This window comes from Lithobates pipiens, unplaced genomic scaffold (genome assembly GCF_037356315.1).
Source record: "Lithobates pipiens isolate NorthernLeopardFrog02 unplaced genomic scaffold, aLitPip1_a1.2 Scaffold_8, whole genome shotgun sequence".
In the NCBI taxonomy this organism is placed as follows: domain Eukaryota; kingdom Metazoa; phylum Chordata; class Amphibia; order Anura; family Ranidae; genus Lithobates; species Lithobates pipiens.
In genome coordinates this window covers 560,080,739-560,098,725 of record NW_027507903.1, presented here as the reverse complement: position 1 = coordinate 560,098,725, position 17,987 = coordinate 560,080,739, and the positions used below count along the sequence as shown (strand labels likewise).

General features: G+C 44.2%; 1 protein-coding gene across 1 annotated transcript in view; it reads left to right on the top strand.

Annotated features, from left to right (window-relative positions):
* Nucleotides 1-17,572, top strand: part of LOC143960972 (carbohydrate sulfotransferase 9-like) — an 89,398-nt gene extending 71,826 nt beyond the window's left edge. Inside the window, exon 3 of the mRNA XM_077470047.1 lies at nucleotides 10,932-17,572. Within this exon, the coding sequence (XP_077326173.1) occupies nucleotides 10,932-11,785 (854 nt within the window). The 3' untranslated portion in view covers nucleotides 11,786-17,572. The remainder of the gene's footprint in view (nucleotides 1-10,931) is intronic.
* Nucleotides 17,573-17,987: the final 415 nt, after the last annotated feature.

The following is a 17,987-nucleotide window of genomic DNA, read 5'->3' as shown; positions in this document are numbered from 1 at the left end:
GAGCTGCTGTCAGCGCTGTATGTCACGGAGCTGCTGTCAGCGCTGTATGTCACGGAGCTGCTGTCAGCGCTGTATGTCACGGAGCTGCTGTCAGCGCTGTATGTCACGGAGCTGCTGTCAGCGCTGTATGTCACGGAGCTGCTGTCAGCGCTGTATGTCACGGAGCTGCTGTCAGCGCTGTATGTCACGGTGCTGCTGTCAGCGCTGTATGTCACGGAGCTGCTGTCAGCGCTGTATGTCACGGAGCTGCTGTCAGTGCTGTATGTCACGGAGCTGCTGTCAGCGCTGTATGTCACGGAGCTGCTGTCAGCGCTGTATGTCACGGAGCTGCTGTCAGCGCTGTATGTCACGGTGCTGCTGTCAGCGCTGTATGTCACGGAGCTGCTGTCAGCGCTGTATGTCACGGAGCTGCTGTCAGCGCTGTATGTCACGGAGCTGCTGTCAGCGCTGTATGTCACGGAGCTGCTGTCAGCGCTGTATGTCACGGAGCTGCTGTCAGCGCTGTATGTCACGGTGCTGATGTCAGTGCTCTGTATTACGGTGCTGCTGTCAGTGCTCTGTATCTCCTGCACCCTCTTGTTTGCCTACCCTGGTCCCTGACCTTCCCTCTCCTCCATTGCCTTCATTAGCTCCATAGTCCTGAATTGTCAGAACAATTTCCCAAATAAAAAAAAAATGCTTGTAGTTATCGATCCCAAATTCACCTCATACATGTATTATGCTATTGTCCAGGTGGTGGGACTACGTGCTACCCCCTAATAATTACCCCGTGGCCGCAAATTCGACCTAAAGGTTTGCGAAATTCGCCTCCCATTGAAGTCAATGGAGCCCGCGGCGAACGGTCGTTTTCGCGAACGTTTGTGTCCGTTCGCGTTTCGCGTTCGCGAAACGTCCCGTCGGAAGTTCGTCCATCACTATACATGAGGCGGGGCAGGGCAGGGTCAGAACGTCAGTGGTGCTCCCTGCCTGCCCCTCCCTGCTGACAGAGCCTCCCTCAGCCTAAGCCGAGCCCAACAGCCAGCTATCTGATAGAACATCGGCGCCGCAATCCAGCAGGGTGGCTGGTGCCGGGTACTATATTAGTCTGGGAGGACAGGTGGGTGATTTTTTTTCATGCGGAGGGACGGCTTTTTGCCGCCCCTTCCCCCCATGGTGCCCATGGCACTTGCCATGGCTGCCATACCTTAGATACGCCACTGGATGTACATTTTAATCCAAAAATTTGAACTAAATCCACTTACCCATAGAATCCTCAGCACCATGATTTCATAAAGTGCTCATAACTCTCATCTTTTAAGCAGAGTCAATTCAATACAGCTACAGCGGGTTTTCACCATCAACAACGTTTGTCCTCTGGAAAGTTTTTTCTCTTTAATTTTTTCATATTTGATGGGGGTTTTTTTTGTTGACCACCTCAAGAAATGTTATTAAATGTCTTTTTGAAGACTCTGTGCATGTATCCATACCATATTACTATAAGTTGAATGGGTTCAGTTGGGACAGTAAGTTGTTTTTAACCCAATATGTATATATGTTGTCTGTGGAATACTTTTTAATCTATACAGAATAAAGATTTTACTTAAATTTCAACAATTTAGAGCTGAGTTATATATTTAAAGATGTATAAGTACTATGTTTCATACAGTACTAACAATCAATAATTTAGTGAGTATGGTGATAGGTAGAGCCCACATCTATAGTGTATTGGCCTTTTAATTATTGTGGAAGGTTCCCTCACCAAAAGTTTCCATATTTCCAGGACCTGGTAGAGTAGCTCTTTGCTGCTGTTTATTGATTTAGGAGGAGCTGTCACTGAGACACTAGAGCTGTGCACATCCCCTCTCCTCTCTCATGGGGCTAGTGCAGAGTGCACCACTGGGAGAGGAGCCAGTCACATGTACACACAGAAGCGGGGCTTATGTGTGTGCAAATGACAGCAGCACGTGGTGGACAAGAGGCTAGAGCTGGAGATGGAGGAACTCTGTTTTGGTATGTTCCAGCTGAAAAAAAGTGCTTTGCACAACGTGATTAGTGTGTGCCCAGGCACACCCAGCACACCCTGTGCTCATGCCTATGCCTGTCTAAAAAGGTTTTAGTTGGAGCTGGCTTTTATTTAAATGATAGCAAGATCAAAGAATAAAATTGTTAAATACTGCAGCTTACAAATCCCTAAATGTGGTGGCTGCATCTGTTTTCATTTTTCAGTCCAAGACAGGCCATACATGGAGAAAAATTCTTTCCTGCAACCATGGGATTCCCCCATCAACAGCATCAACAGACAGCGTCGATGCAGGAATCTCTCCTGCCGGGTCATTGTCTTCTCCCGGCTGGGGGGTGGGGACGGGCGGAGGAAGCTGTCATCACTGGGAGAAGACAGGAATTATTGCTAGCGGCTATAACAGCCGCTTCTGATAATCACAAGAGAATCCGACAGGCTGGTTGTACCCAAGTTGATCAATCAATCAACTTGGTACTTTCAGCCTGCCAATTAATGATTTTAATCTTGGCCGGTTCCTGCTGAACCAGCCAAGATTCGAACCGTTTATGGCCTGAGAACAGAGGTACAATAAAATGAATACCCTCCAAACATATATCATCATAAAGAGACTATTATAGGCTACCTTAGAATACACAATACCACTTGTTATAAAATACATGTTTTTATCATACAAAAGTATAAAAACAAACACGGCACATAGGTTTATCATCCACTAACATGCCAGTAGTTAATAACAGAAAGGCGCTGACGCATTTAGAAGCCATAAACACATAGAATAAACTATAAGTGCTCAAAGGATATACATATACAGCCACTGGGTAAAATTATTAAAACCAAATCAATGGCATTTCAATGGTCCAACCATGAGGGAGGTGCAAAGAAGGCTCTCCTGTCCACATCCCCCAGCCTTGTCATTGCTGGGACAGCAAAGGACCCCTCCATCTCTCCCCACTAAGCACCAGGACCCCCAACTCTTCCCACTAAGCACCAGGGCCCCCATTTCTCCCCACTAAGTACCAGGGCCCCCCATATCCACCACTAAGCACCAAGACCCCCCATCTCTCCCCAGGGCCCCCAACTCCCCCTACTAAGCACCAGGACACCCCATCTCATCCCAGTGAACACCACAACCTCTCTATCTCTCCCCGCTAAGCACCAAGACTTCCATCTCTCCTCACTAAGCACCAGGACCCCCCATCTCTCCCCACTATACACCAGGACCCCCATCTCTCCCCACTAAGTAACAAGACTTCTCCTCCTCAGCTGACTCCTCCTTTTCCGCTGCTAGCGTCTCTTCCGCTGCGCCGCCCAAGCTCCCCAGAATCTATTCGACATGCCAGGTGAGACGTTGCCATGCTGTGCTGCGTCTGTTGTGCCTACAAGCCAAGAGCCACACTGGCCCGGCACTCCTTTCAGCTTTGCGTTCACAGGCAGATCAGTGGCTAACACTGCTCAATTTGACAGTTGGTAATGTGGTGTGTGACAACGGTGCCAGTCTGCTTAGCGCATTGAAACAGGGCAAAATTATGCACGTGCCATGCTTGGCACATGTCTTAAACTTGGTTGTGCAGCGATTCGTTGTCAAATACCCTGGGTCCAGGACATCTTGCGGCAGGCAAGGAAAATCTTGGCCCATTTCAGAAGATCTTTCAAGGCCATGGCTCACCTTCCTGACATTCAGCGGTGACACAATCTGCCAGTCAGACGTCTTATTTGCGATTGCCCAATGCGATGGAACTCAACCTTCTATATGCTTGATAGGCTGCTCCAGCAGAAACGTGCAGTTAACGTCTACCTGTATGAACTCTGCAGCAGAACAGGTTCTGGGGAGCTGGGGTTTTTTTCACCGCGCCAGTGGCTGCTCATGCGTGACACATGCAGACTTCTGCGGCCATTTGATGAGATCACCAAACTGGTCAGTCGCAGCCATGGTGCCATCAGTGACATGGTACCTTATGCCTTCTTTATGGAGCGTGCATTGCGTCGTGTCATTGATCAAGCCGTGGAGGAGCAGGAGCGGGAAGATGAGGAAGTCGCAATGCTGGATGAATTCCCAGGGGGGGCTACTCTATCTGAGACAAGTCAACAACAGGAGTCTGAAGAGGAGTCAGAGGAGGATGGTGCCGGGGCGGATGAGGAGGAGCAAGAAGAGCATGCTTTAAACATTTCTGGGATCCCTGTTGTCGTGTGTTTATGGGGAGAGGAGAACGAGGAGGACGACATTATCCTGGATGATGAGCCTGGCCACCACACCGCTTCCAGTTTAGTGCAAATGGGGGCCTTCATGCTCCAGTGTTTTAACAGGGACCCCCGTATAAAAAGCATAAAGGTCAAGGATCAGTACTGGGTGGCAACGTACTTAGACCCCCGGTACAAACACAAAATGATGGAAATGTTACCACCGTCACAGAGGGCTGTGGAGCACTTCCAGGCCTTGCTTCGAGAAATGCTGCATTCTGCTTTTGCGTGCACTGGCAGAGGAGCAATTCCCACTCCCAGAGAAAGAGTTGCGGGTACCAATCCAACAGCGCCTGCAAGAAGAGGGCGGTTTGAAGATGTGTTGGTGACTTCTGATATGAGGTCATTCTTTCAGCCGACCCATCGACAGGTCTCATTCGGATCCAGCATCAGGGAACGCCTAGACCGACAGGTGTCCGACTACATCGGGTTAACAGCCGATGTGGATGCTCTGAGGAGTGATGAACCCCTGGATTACTGGGTGGGCAGGCTTAACCTCTGGCCAGAGCTTTCCCAATTTGCATTGGAACTGTTGGCTTGCCCCTCGTCCAGTGTCCTGTCCGAAAGGACGTTCAGCGCAGCAGGGGGGATCGTGACCGATAAGCGCACTCGCCTAGCTCACGACAGTGTTGACTACCTCACATTTCTAAAAATGAATGAGGCATGGATCACGGAGGAATTCAACACATGTGACCAGTAGACCATGAATATCTCTATAAACAATTTATTTAATCGAGCACACAGACCTTTTTTCTACATTTGGCTCACTTCCTTGTACAAAAAAAGCACACCGTACTATATGCTCGTACCTGCCTGTTTGAAGAGGTTGAGCAGTGTCATATTTTTGGGGCCCAGCAGTAAGTTGCTGGTATCAGTGCTGCTGTCAGTACACTCTATCATGGTGCTGGTGTCAGTGCTCTATATCACGGTGCTGGTGTCAGTTCTCTATATCCTGGTGCTGGTGTCAGTGTTCTATATCACAGTGCTGGTGTCAGTGCTCTATATCACAATGCTGGTGTCAGTGCACTCTATCATGGTGCTGGTGTAAGTGCTCTATATCACGGTGCTGGTGTCAGTGCACTTTATCAGGGTGCTGGTGTCAGTGCTCTATATCACGGTGCTGGTGTCAGTGTTCTATATCACAGTGCTGGTGTCAGTGCACTCTATCTCAGTGCTGGTGTCAGTGCTCTATATCACGGTGCTGGTGTCAGTGTTCTATATCACAGTGCTGGTGTCAGTGCTCTATATCACGGTGCTGGTGTCAGTGCATTCTATCACAGTGCTGATGTCAGTGTTCTATATCACAGTGCTGGTGTCAGTGCTCTATATCACGGTGCTGGTGTCAGTGTTCTATATCACAGTGCTGGTGTCAGTGCTCTATATCACGGTGCTGGTGTCAGTGCACTCTATCTCAGTGCTGGTCTCAGTGCTCTCTATCACGGTGCTGGTGTCAGTGCTCTATATCACGGTGCTGGTGTCAGTGCTCTATATCACAGTGCTGGTGTCAGTGCACTCTATCATGGTGCTGGTGCCAGTGCTCTATATCACGGTGCTGGTGTCAGTGTTCTATATCACAGTGCTGGTGTCAGTGCTCTATATCACGGGGCTGGTGTCAGTGCACTCTATCTTAGTGCTGGTCTCAGTGCTTTCTATCACGGTGCTTTTGTCAGTGCTCTATATCACAGTGCTGGTATCAGTGCACTCTATCACGGTGCTGGTGTCAGTTCTCTATATCCTGGTGCTGGTGTCAGTGTTCTATATCACAGTGCTGGTATCAGTGCTCTATATCACGGTGCTGGTGTCAGTGCACTCTATCATGGTGCTGGTGTCAGTGCTCTATATCACGGTGCTGGTGTCAGTGTTCTATATCACAGTGCTGGTGTCAGTGTTCTATATCACTGTGCTGGTGTCAGTGCTCTATATCACTGTGCTGGTGTCAGTGCACTCCATCACAGTGCTGGTGTCAGTGTTCTATATCACGGTGCTGGTGTCAGTGTTCTATATCACTGTGCTGGTGTCAGTGCTCTATATCACTGTGCTGGTGTCAGTGCACTCTATCACGGTGCTGGTGTCAGTGCTCTATATCACGGTGCTGGTGTCAGTGCACTCTATCACAGTGCTGGTGTCAGTGTTCTATATCACTGTGCTGGTGTCAGTGTTCTATATCACTGTGCTGGTGTCAGTGCTCTATATCACTGTGCTGGTGTCAGTGCACTCTATCACGGTGCTGGTGTCAGTGCTCTATATCACGGTGCTGGTGTCAGTGCACTCTATCACAGTGCTGGTGTCAGTGTTCTATATCTCGGTGCTGGTGTCAGTGCACTCTATCACGGTGCTGGTGTCAGTGCTCTCTATCACGGTGCTGGTGATCATCTTCTGCACCCTCTTCATAGCCTACCCTGATCTTTCCTCTCCTCTATTGCCTTCATGCGCTCCTGAGTCCTGAATTGTCAAAATTTTACATATTAAAAAGAATGCTTGTAGTTGTTGATCCCAGATTCACTTCATACATGTGTTATGTCAGTGGTCATGTGGTGGGACTATGTGTGCACAGCTAGTAATTATTTTGTGGCTGGAAATATGACCTGTAGGTTTTCAAAGTTTGCCTGCCATTGAAGACAATGGGGCCCACCGCAAACTTTGCGATTTGCGAACTTCCGACCGTGTTTGCGGTTCACGTTCGCGAAACGTCCCGTCGGAAGTTTGTCCATCTCTAATTATCAGGTGAAATTATGGGAAAAGCAACCACATCTAAATACTGGTAAGATCAAATATATGATACTTTTGTTTTTGAGATTAGATACAGTATGCTTTAAACTATCTGAATTTTTCCACTCTATCTATTCAATTTACAGGTCTGTTAACATTTCATTTTAATCTTCAGTTAAGAGACTTGTGGACACACATTTTTAAAGGCAATTTAATTATTTCACTAGGTGCCCGTGTTCTTTCTGACATTAGGCTTAGTTTCCAAATTGCAATCCCTTAGTCAACAAGAATGATACAATGGCCCACAAGCTCACTCTCATTGACAGTTGGTGGGGCTTAGCCAAGACATTCCAGTAACCACTAGTTTCAAAGAGACACACTGAAAAGGGTTACCAGGCTTGCAAAGTTCATGGCAGGTATTTTACTATATAAACAGTTAGGCGGGATTGACAGGTTTTCTTAGAAAAGACCAACAATATATATATTTTTTTTAATCTAGAGCATGCAACAGTGAGCATGTTGAATATTTTAACATCCGGAACAGCTGATGAGTTCTAAATATAAGCATTCTCCCTTACCTTCATCCTGAGATGACAGGGACTTTCCTTCATGGTATTGTAAACTGAGTGAGTGAGACTGAATGCATTTTTCTGCTGTATTTAATACAGATGTATTGAACTTGTCCAGCACTCCTTGGAATATCTTAGCAATGCATTTCCTATTTACAAAGTATGCAATAGAAAGAAAGACTTCTCTTAGAGAGATACATGGACTGCCATTGCTGTTCCTTTAAAGTTACTGATGTGTAGATATGCGCTGGACATAATAGGGGTGAGGTATTGATATTAATGAATGTCCTATAATTCAGTCCGCCTTCACAGATGCTGATATGCAGTGAAGGTGCCGTGTAGATGGACCTTGTTGTGGTTTCAGGCTGCTGCCTCTCTGATGTTGTTTTGGCAGACACTGACTAGGTGGCAAAACTCTGGGTTAGGAATTGAGGAGCACCCAGTATAAAACTTCACAAACATGTAAAATAGAAGTTCTCTGTAATGGTATCAAATTAAAGAGGAAGTAAACCCTGATGAGTTTACTTCCTCTTTGATTCCCTGCAAAGGTAAAGCATAATGGACTACTATGCAACGCATAGTAGTCCATTATGTGTCACTTACCTGACACAGGAGCCAGCGATGTCACCGCTGTCCCCTGTAGTCCGGAGCATCCATCTTCTCGGTGGGTCTCGCTGCTCCGACGCTGTCATTTGGCGAAGCCGCGATGACGTCACACCCGCGCATGCGCACGGGAGCCGCCACTCGTGGCATATCGCCGTTGACAGCGGTGCGCTCAGTGCGCCTGCACGCTGCTGTCTATGGCGCATGCACCGTAGACAGCGGTGCCTGTCTTTTGGCATATATCTCCTAAACCGTGTAGGTTTAGGAGATATTTCTTGGACCTACAGGTAAGCCTTAATCTAGGCTTACCTGTAGGTCAAAGTGGTTTGTAAGGGTTTACAACCACTTTAAGCCACTGCGTTTCGTGGGAAATGCCTCCCCCTTCCTCAGGGCTGAAACCGTGGGTATGAATGAACTCATGATGAGGTAGGAAACTTATTTAAGGGTTTGACCCAAACTGTCAAACCTGGTGTTATTGCAAGCTGCTGGTGTGTTGAAGTTACTGACCCCCCCCCCCCCCCCTTATATTCTCCCCCTATTTCTATTGCTGTCATATTATGATTTATGTTTTGGGCATTCAGCAGAGGGGTGGGGCTCTGATGTTTCCGTAGAATGTAGTACATAGACCATCTCTTGTGTGTATTTCCACTTTTGCAGTAAAATATGAGAAAACCCCACCATATATTTATTAGGTATTCCCATTCACACAGCATACCTAAAAAAACAAAATGTGATAAAAAATATTTCTTAACTTTAGGAGGCTTCTAAGAAGGTGTAATGGTGGATTCTGAGAATTTCTGGACAGTCTCTAAGTGTCTTGTCCCCCCGCAGAGTGAGCTATACCTCATTAACAATGCAGAAGGGTGATTACAATTTTTTTTTACTTTTTTTTAGGCTGGCCAAAGATGGATGAAAATGCGGCTGGTTCAGCAATGACTGGCCGAATTTAAATCCATCTATGGCCATTCCCACTTGAATGGTTATTCTAGAGTGAATGGGAACATGTAACAAATATAAAGTAGTTGTTATCCCAATTTGGCTGCAAAAGGGGTAATACACTTTAATCCCACAACCTGTCATAGGGAGTTGGGCACATACTGAAAATGGCACCAGGAGGAAGGTAATGTAGAGGCAAACTCTTGTGTCATTTAATCCCAGTAACCTGTTGTATGGTTTGGCACCCACACAGACAATGGAAAAGCAAGGTTTTAGGTGACCACCCCCCCCCCCCCCCATAGGTGTGCACAGCCTATTGTATTAGAGTGTGCATCCCAAAGTTCAAGCATGCATGCTTGTGCTTGTGTATGTTTATATGTATGAGTAATATATATATATATATATATATATATATATATATATATATATATATATATATATATATATATACATATATATATATATATATATATATATATATATATATATATATATATATATACAGTTGTGCTCACAAGTTTATATACCCTGGCAGAATGTATGATTTATTGGCAATTTTCCAGAGAAAATGTATGATAACACAAAAATGTTTCTTTCACTCGTGGTTAGTATTTGGCTGAAGCCATTTATTATCAATCAACTGCTCACAAGTTTGCATACCCTGATGATTTTGGCCTGATAAGATGCATACAAGTTGACACAAAGGGGTTTGAATGGCTATTAAAGGTAACCATCCTCACCTGTGATCTGCTTGCTTGTAATTAGTGTGTGTGTGTGTGTATAAATGGTCAATGAGTTTCTGGACTCCTGACAGACTCTTGTATCCTTCGCCCAGTGCTGCACTGACATTTCTGGATTCTGAGTCATGGGGAAAGCAAAGGAATTGTCAATGGATCTGCGGGAAAAGGTAGTTGAACTGTATAAAACAGGAAAGGGATATAAAAAAAATATCCAAGAAATTGATAATGCCAATCAGCAGCGTTCAAACTCTAATCAAGAATTGGAAAATGAGGGGTTCTGTTGAAATCAAACCACGGTCAAGTAGACCAACTCAAATTTTAGCCACAACTGTTAGGAAATTTTTTGGGATGCAAAGAAAAGCCCACAAATGACTTCAGGTGAAATACAGGACTCTTTGAAAACATCCCTTGTAATAGAAAAAAACATGGCAGGACCTCTTAAATATGAGATCTGGAGTCAAAAAGACCTCAGATCTCATATTTACATTAAAATGCAATAAAAAAAAAATGTCATTTAAAAAAAAGAAAAAAAAAAGAGCTATGGGCAGAAGGGACGTTTTGACATCGCTTCCGCCCTGCAGTTATATGGAGACGGGTGGGAGCCATCTTCCCCTCACTCATCTCCATACCCAGCAAGGAGACAGACTCGATCGCCTCCACCACTGTCATCGGCTCTGGTAAGTGGCGGAGGGGATCGGTTCACGGCGGGAGGGGGGCCCTCTCCTGCCACCAATAAAAGGGATCTTGCGGTGAATCTGCTGCAGAGATCATTTTTATCTTAAACCGGACCACTTGCTGAAGATGAGGATACCTGGGTTATGGTATGTAGCTGCTGCCATAACAACGATATCCTCCTTCAAAATACCAATGTATAACAACGGTAGATGGTCCGGAAGGGGTTAAGCACAGTGTCACATCCAATTATGTCTTTTATATTTGGCTGGAGTTCAGAATTAAATGCAGTTTAAAATCATTTTACTTTTCCAGCTAACGTAAGCTGAGGTTAAACAAATGATGCTGATGATAACTTACATGGTTTATCTACCAAGTGTGTTTAATATTGGTAAAAAAAATCTACAAATCAAATATAAGTCTTTTACAATGTGTAATTTCTGATGTTATGTTTTTCTTTTGTAGACCCGACACCATTGAAAGTGATTTATAAACACAGACAATCTGTTGCGAAGTTTGTTTGCGAAAGGAATAATTTCACCAACATTCCCCATAAACTGGACAAAAAACTTAGTGCACAGTTGTATGTTGAACACAGCCATAAATTTATCTATTGTGAGGTTCCAAAGGTGGGCTGCTCCAACTGGAAGAGGATCCTTCTTCTTCTCCATCGCTCTCTGCGGCTTTCACTACATGAGCTTAAACATTATGACATCCATAGTTCACCTTTACTGCGGAAATTAAGCTCTTATTCCCCAGCCAGTCAAAAAAAGTTTCTTGGCAATTACACCAAAGTCATGTTTGTTAGAGATCCTTTCAAGAGGCTGGTTTCAGCCTACAGAGATAAGTTTCTACATGATGATGATCATTACTACAGTACCTTTTTTGCTAATAAAATAAGAAAAACACTTGCAATTAATGTCAATTCTACAGAACATATTACCTTTCCAGAATTTGTCCAATTTATAGTTCAAGAAGAGCCTTATTACAGAGACTCTCACTGGAAGCCAATGTTCCAACTGTGTGATCCATGCAACATCCAGTATGACATTATTGGGAAGATTGAAAGCATTACTCGGGATGCTGATTTTGTTTTGAAGACTATTGGGGCACCAAAGGATCTGAAATACCCCGCTGTGAAGCATCATTCAAATGATAGTCGTACTAATGAGGAAATCACGAAACAATACTTGGAAACGCTGCCTCCCAAATTGTACAGACAACTTTTGGAAATTTACAGTACTGACTTTTCCATGTTTGAGTACAGTTCCTATAAAATCTTTGAGAATAATCAATCCCTATTTACTAGAGGAAAATAACTATATTTTACATGTAGATCTGTGGGATATCAAAGTAACCAACAAGTACCAGACCCAAGATACTAATAGAGTGAGGCAGAGGAGGCATTTTTGCTCAGTGTGTGCCTCTACACTGGAAGGACAGTGAAAAGCAAGTTGTGTTGCAAAAGAAGAAAGCCTGCGAGAGATGAATGCAGAAACTCATGGACTGGGAGCAGTGGGACTTTCATATTGCATTTGCAATTGCCATTGTATGCTATTGGGAGTACAAATATCACCTGTTATTGGATATCATTGTGATGCTGTGTTCTTTTGGAGCTGTACTTGAAGAATTGCTGCAAATTATGTGATATGCCTTTTTGTGTCTATACATACATAATAGGGTGCTAAGAGTAAACAGTATCTGACACTTGAGCACTCTAGTCAAATAAAGTCCTCCAAGCAATACATGAAAATATATTTAACCAGTATTAATTTCAACTGAAATAAGTTCAAATGAAGCAATCCAACGGTGTAATGACTAAACAATTCCCATCACCAGTATTATCGTTCCAAGTGTAGAAATTCTTTGATCCAAGGTGATCACCGCCACTAATACAGGAAAACACACTTACCAGAAGTGCATCTCACTACCTGATCAGTCAAACAGTTTTTATTCATTCCAAAGATCTTCCAAACAGGTCCAGTGCACTTAAATTTATTTGACACTAGTAATCAAGGTACACACAAAAGCTGTTTAAGTAAAAAAAAAAAACAGGCATCCCCCTCTTCCCCCTTGATGAGGTCAGAATGGATGAAACATGTAGGGGGAGAGCCTAATCCTGGGAGTGAGAAGGAATTGCGTCCTGTCATTTTTGTTGTTTCTGTAAGCTGGGAAGGACTGGGGCAGCTGGTGACTACTTTGTATGTCTTTGCCAACATATCTATATAATTGATTTTAAAAGACAAAAAAGATCCTATGCACCACACATCAGTAGACCCTGTAGATAAGTGGAATGGCAGTCTCAGCCCAAGCGCCAGCCATGTGTCCAACACGTTTCACTCTCTCCAAGGCTTAATTATGGAGATGGGGACCTTTCTTGTCTCTTGTACCATTGGAGCTGGTATGAGCTCTGTCCTTGCGAGCACTCCCAGCAGTTTAGTTCAGGAGTGGACCCAAATGGAGTGTTGAGCAGAACCCAACCCCCCCCCCCCCCACATTTGTTGTCTGCATGATTTTAAGCTTATGCTTAAACTGCATTCGTAAGTACATTGATTACCTTTGTCAAATAAATCTGGATATTTAAGATACTACACCAGTGGTCTCCAAAATGCAGCCTAGGGCCCAGATGTGGCTGTTTGCTTGCCTTTATCTGGTGCTTAGGGCACTATTCCACTAACTGAAACCTTTAAGTGGACTGCCCTTGTTTGGAAGATCTTTGGAATTAATACAAGCTGTATTTCTCTAATCTTGTAGTGAGACAAGCACATACTTCTGGTAAGTGTGTTTTCCTGTATTAGTGGCAGTGCTAATCTTAGATGAAATATATTTATACACTAGTGATGGGATTTTTTTAGCCATTACACCATTGGATTGCTTAATTTGAATTTATTTTGTTTGAAATTAATTTGGGTTAAAAATACTTTCATGTATTGTTTTGAGGACTTTATTTAATCACAATATTTATTGAATGATTTATTGTGCATGATTTTTCACACTAATGAATATTCTATATTATTGAATTAGCACTCAAATAATTTTTTGTTATACCACTTAGGGGTTTAGATTTATTTATAGCTGCTGGTTTGTTTCACAATTGTGCAATATAATTTTCTCATAATTTATTATATGCATCAGTGCAGAAGGTTTAATACACATATTTGCTAATTGTTACTGGTTGCAATTATTATTTCTTCCCAGACCTTTTTCTTAAAACAGACCTTCCATTTAAATTGAAGGCCCAGTGTATTGAAATGTGTTCATCCTGCAAAGCCAATTCGCCTGCAAAGGCAATTTCAAAATAATGCTTTTGCTTAGAAAAAAAATGAATTACGTGCTTCGGCCCCGGCTCGAACTGCATCTGGGAGGCATGGATGGCATCACCGTGCCTCATCACTGCCATCTTGTCACATACCTGGTCAGAGGCGGGAATGCTGAGAGGGGTTCTCTTGCGGCTGAGCGTAGAGCAAATCTGAAGGTGATGACAGGGAATTATATGCCCAAAGAAGCAGGGGATGCCAGTAATGTACATTGGATGGGAGCCAGATGAGCAGGATGCACTGCAGGGCAGGAGTGTCTGCGGTACCAGGTGGTACTTGATAGTATGGAGAGCCGGAAGCAGAGTCAGGAGTCAAGCCAGTAGGTATACACAGAGTGTCAACCAGGAGCAGAGACAGAAAGCAGAATCAGGAACAAGCTGGGGGCTTACACTGGAAGTTAGACAGTAGCGGAGTCAGTAAGGTGAGCAGAGGTCATAGACTGGTTAACAAGCAGGAAAAAAGTCAGTAAAACAAGCCAAGAATCAGGAGCCAGGAATGGAGACAAGACAGGTCAAAGGCAACATGGGTCGGTAACATTGAACCAAATAATAGCAGAAGCAGAACACAGGAACACAGGAATACACAGGAGGCTGAAGATCATTCAGCAACGTATGGCCCTCACTGTTGACATTAAATAGGTCACTGGACGGCAAGATCTGTCATGCATTTTGTGCAGTTGTGTATCAATGTTTGCAGCCGTGTGCACATGCGCATTCGCACTGGCAAAGCCTACCTGCCTGTAATCTGCGATTTTGTTCAGAGCTGGCAGATGTGCCAGTTCTTTTGCAAACCATTTTCTGGCAGTGCCCCCCCCCCCCCCCCGCCCAATGAGCAGCCTCCAGATGCCCAGATGTGCTTGCTTCTCTGTGTACCTGCTGAAAAATTCACGCAGAAGTTTAGAGGCATGTACGTGAGTTGCAGGTTCCCATGAGCTTTCCTCAGGTTTCCACTTTATGAAGTATTGTACCTGTCTTCCCCTATTTTGGCAGTCCAGGACACCTCAAACTCTGTTTTTTGATCCACTGTGATTGGAGGAGGAGGTGGATCCTCTCTTCCAGAAAAGGTACCAGAAGTGGCTGGCTTGAGCAAAGAAACTGGAAGAACTGGGTGAATAGGAGCTCGGCAGGGACATTTCGAAGGCCACAGGGTTAATTTCCTTTTTGATTACAAAGGGGCCAATGAATCTTGGACCCAGGGCAGGGCAATTTAAGGTTCACTGTAGAGAGCCACACCTTGTCTCCACCCTTCAGAACTGGACTCCTTTTCTTCTTTTTGTCCTAATATTTCTTTCTAATCTTTCTGTGCCCTTCATATGGTATCCTGGAGAATCTGTTAATTTTCATGGATGAAAGTTAAGCTGTTCTGTACCACAGGTAGCAATGCTTCAGGTACCGTATTGGGCAGGAATGAGGGATGGAATGCGTAATTTGTCCAGAAAGGAGATTGATTGGTGGTAGCATATACCGAATTATTGTATGTAAATTTGGCACAAGGAAGCAAAGCTATCAGGTTATCTTGAGAGAACGTAGAAAAGCAATGGAGATATTGCTCCAAAGTTTGTACTTTCTGTCTGGCCATTACTCTATGGATGATAAGCAGATGACAAGCAAATGTTAATGTTCAAAGCTTTGCAAAGAGCCTTCCAGAACCTAGAGGTGAATTGCACCCCTCTGTCTGAGACAGTGCTGTTTGGCAAGCCATGTAGTCCTATGATCTTCTTGATAAAACATGTGCTGTATACATGGCAGAGGGAGTACCCACCACAGGAAAAAAGTGGATCATCGTTGAAAGGTGGTCTACCACCACCAGAATAGTGGAAAACCATTCAGAGGGGGCAAATCCATTATAAAATGCATGGATAGCATCTTCCAAGAGTGGTCTGAAACAGGCCCCAAACTTGGAACAGGCCCCAAGCTTGAGTGCAACTACCTTTATTTTGGAGACAGGTTCTAAAGGAACCCACATAATCCTGGCAATCTTGCCTCAGTTTAAGTCACTAGTATGATCGATGGATAGGCTCAGATGTCTTGTGGACCCTGAAATGACCGCAAGCTGATGTTCGTGGAAGGTCTTGAGGACCCGGAGTCTGACTCCATTAGGTACAAAAATCTTGTCTTCGTGCCAGAGGAGTCCTTCCTGTTTTCTGAGTGCAGAAATCTCAGATTCTGAGCATTGTGTAGGAATCTGTTTGAGAGTTGTTCTTAGATCAGGCTGAATCTAGATATAATTCTGGGGGGACAAGTTTCGAGAGTTTCTGGAAACATGCATGAGAGAGCATCTGCCTTCCAACTCTTGAACCCTAGTAAAAACGTAAGATGAAAGTTGGGAAAGATAAGTCTCAGTGGGTCTGCCATGGTCTTAAACATTTGGCAGAACTAAGCTACTCCAGGTTTTTGTGGTAGGTGAATATATGATAGGGTGAGCTGCGCCTTTTAACAAATATCTGCATTCTTCTATCAAAAGCCCTGGTTTCATCCCTGTCCTTCATGTTTCTTACTTGATGAAGACTTTTGTATAGTGAGTGTCCCATGTAGCGATCCCGGTTTGTTCCACTTTCAATCCATGGGATCTGAATCATAAGAAGAAAAACTTATCTCTAATGCCTCTCCTCAAGCAATAAGGACATTGGAGGAGCCTGGGAGATGTAAGAAGAGATAGGCTTTGTCATCCACTTCACTACATCCTGTGTGATGAGCCCATAGCAGGATGGAAAAAAAACTGCTCCCCAGAGCCTCCCCTTGTGCAATAATGGCATTTGGAGAAGCCTGGTAGAAGTAAGAAAATAGAGATTTTGCCAGGCACCTGTGTGATTAGCCGATTGTAGGGTGAAAAAACAGCTCCTTAGAGCCTCTCCTTATAACATCACATTTGAGGAAAAAGAAAGGATAGGAGGAGAGAGGGAGGAAGAGGATAAGTAGGGGGAAGAGAAGAAAGGGGTCACATTTGAAAGGTTCAACATGCTGGTTGTCTAGAATTCAGTCATTGGATCAAATTCTATACAACCAGCCAGCTAAACCAGCCAAATTCCGATCCATGTATGGCCATCTTTAGAAAAAAAAATGTATATATTTTTTTATTTTCACTCTAAACAAACCAAGACGACCCTCACATTCAGTGAACAATGAGTTAGATTTGCTATTCAAACAACACCTGAGTAAAAAAGATAATCCTTTCTAAATTGAAACTTATTCAAAAATATGAAAATTGTTAAATGAAAACCAATTACAAATCTTCTGTTTGCTAGGCATTAGCATATGCAAATGAATGAATGAATGAATGAATGAAATACTTATATAGCGCACAATGCGAACTGAATCGCCTCTATGCGCTGTGGCGAGCTTTGATCAGCTGCTAAAAGAGGAAGGTCTTGAGTTTTTTCCTAAAAGCCAGGTGATTTTCTTCCAGGCGGATGTTGATTGGTAGAGCATTCCATAGCAGAGGCCCTTGGACAGCGAATCTCCGATCACCCTTGGATTTATACCGGGCTTTGGGCACGAGGAGGAGGTTTTTGTTGGCTGATCGAAGACTGCGGTTTGGTGTGTAATGATTTATTTTCTCCATTAGGTATTGCGGAGCTTCTCTATGCACGCATTTGTGGGTGAGGCAAAGGGTCTTGAACGTTATCCGATTTTTTACGGTTAGCCAATGTAAGCTCCTCAGTGAAGGAGAAATGGATTCCCAGGGTTTTTTTCCTGTTATCAGCCTTGCCGCCGTGTTTTGGATCAGTTGTAATCGCGCAAGTTGATATTGTGGTAATCCTATGTAAAGCGAGTTTGCGTAGTCCAGTCCTGAATTAATGATTGTTCCAACTACCACTGCTTTGTCATTCTTTGGGATAAAAGGGATGAGTCTGCGAAGCATGCGCAGTAGATGGTGAGATCGACTGACTACAGATCCTATTTGCGCATCCATTGACATTTGTGCGTCTAAAATAACCCCGAGACTCTTCGCTTTGGTCTTTGGGGAGATAGTCTGCCCAAAGATGGTTGGTGGAGACCAGGAGGTTTTGGTTGCGGGCTTATGATTTGGGTGTAAGATAAGAAACTCTGTCTTTGATTGGTTCAGCTGGAGGGAGTTGGTGGTCATCCAGTCCTCTATTGATTTGAGGCAGTTTTCAAGTTGTTGTTGGTGATCTTTTTTTCCATTGATCCGGAAATAAAGTTGTGTGTCGTCAGCGTAAGAGTGGAAGCAGAGATCTGAGCAT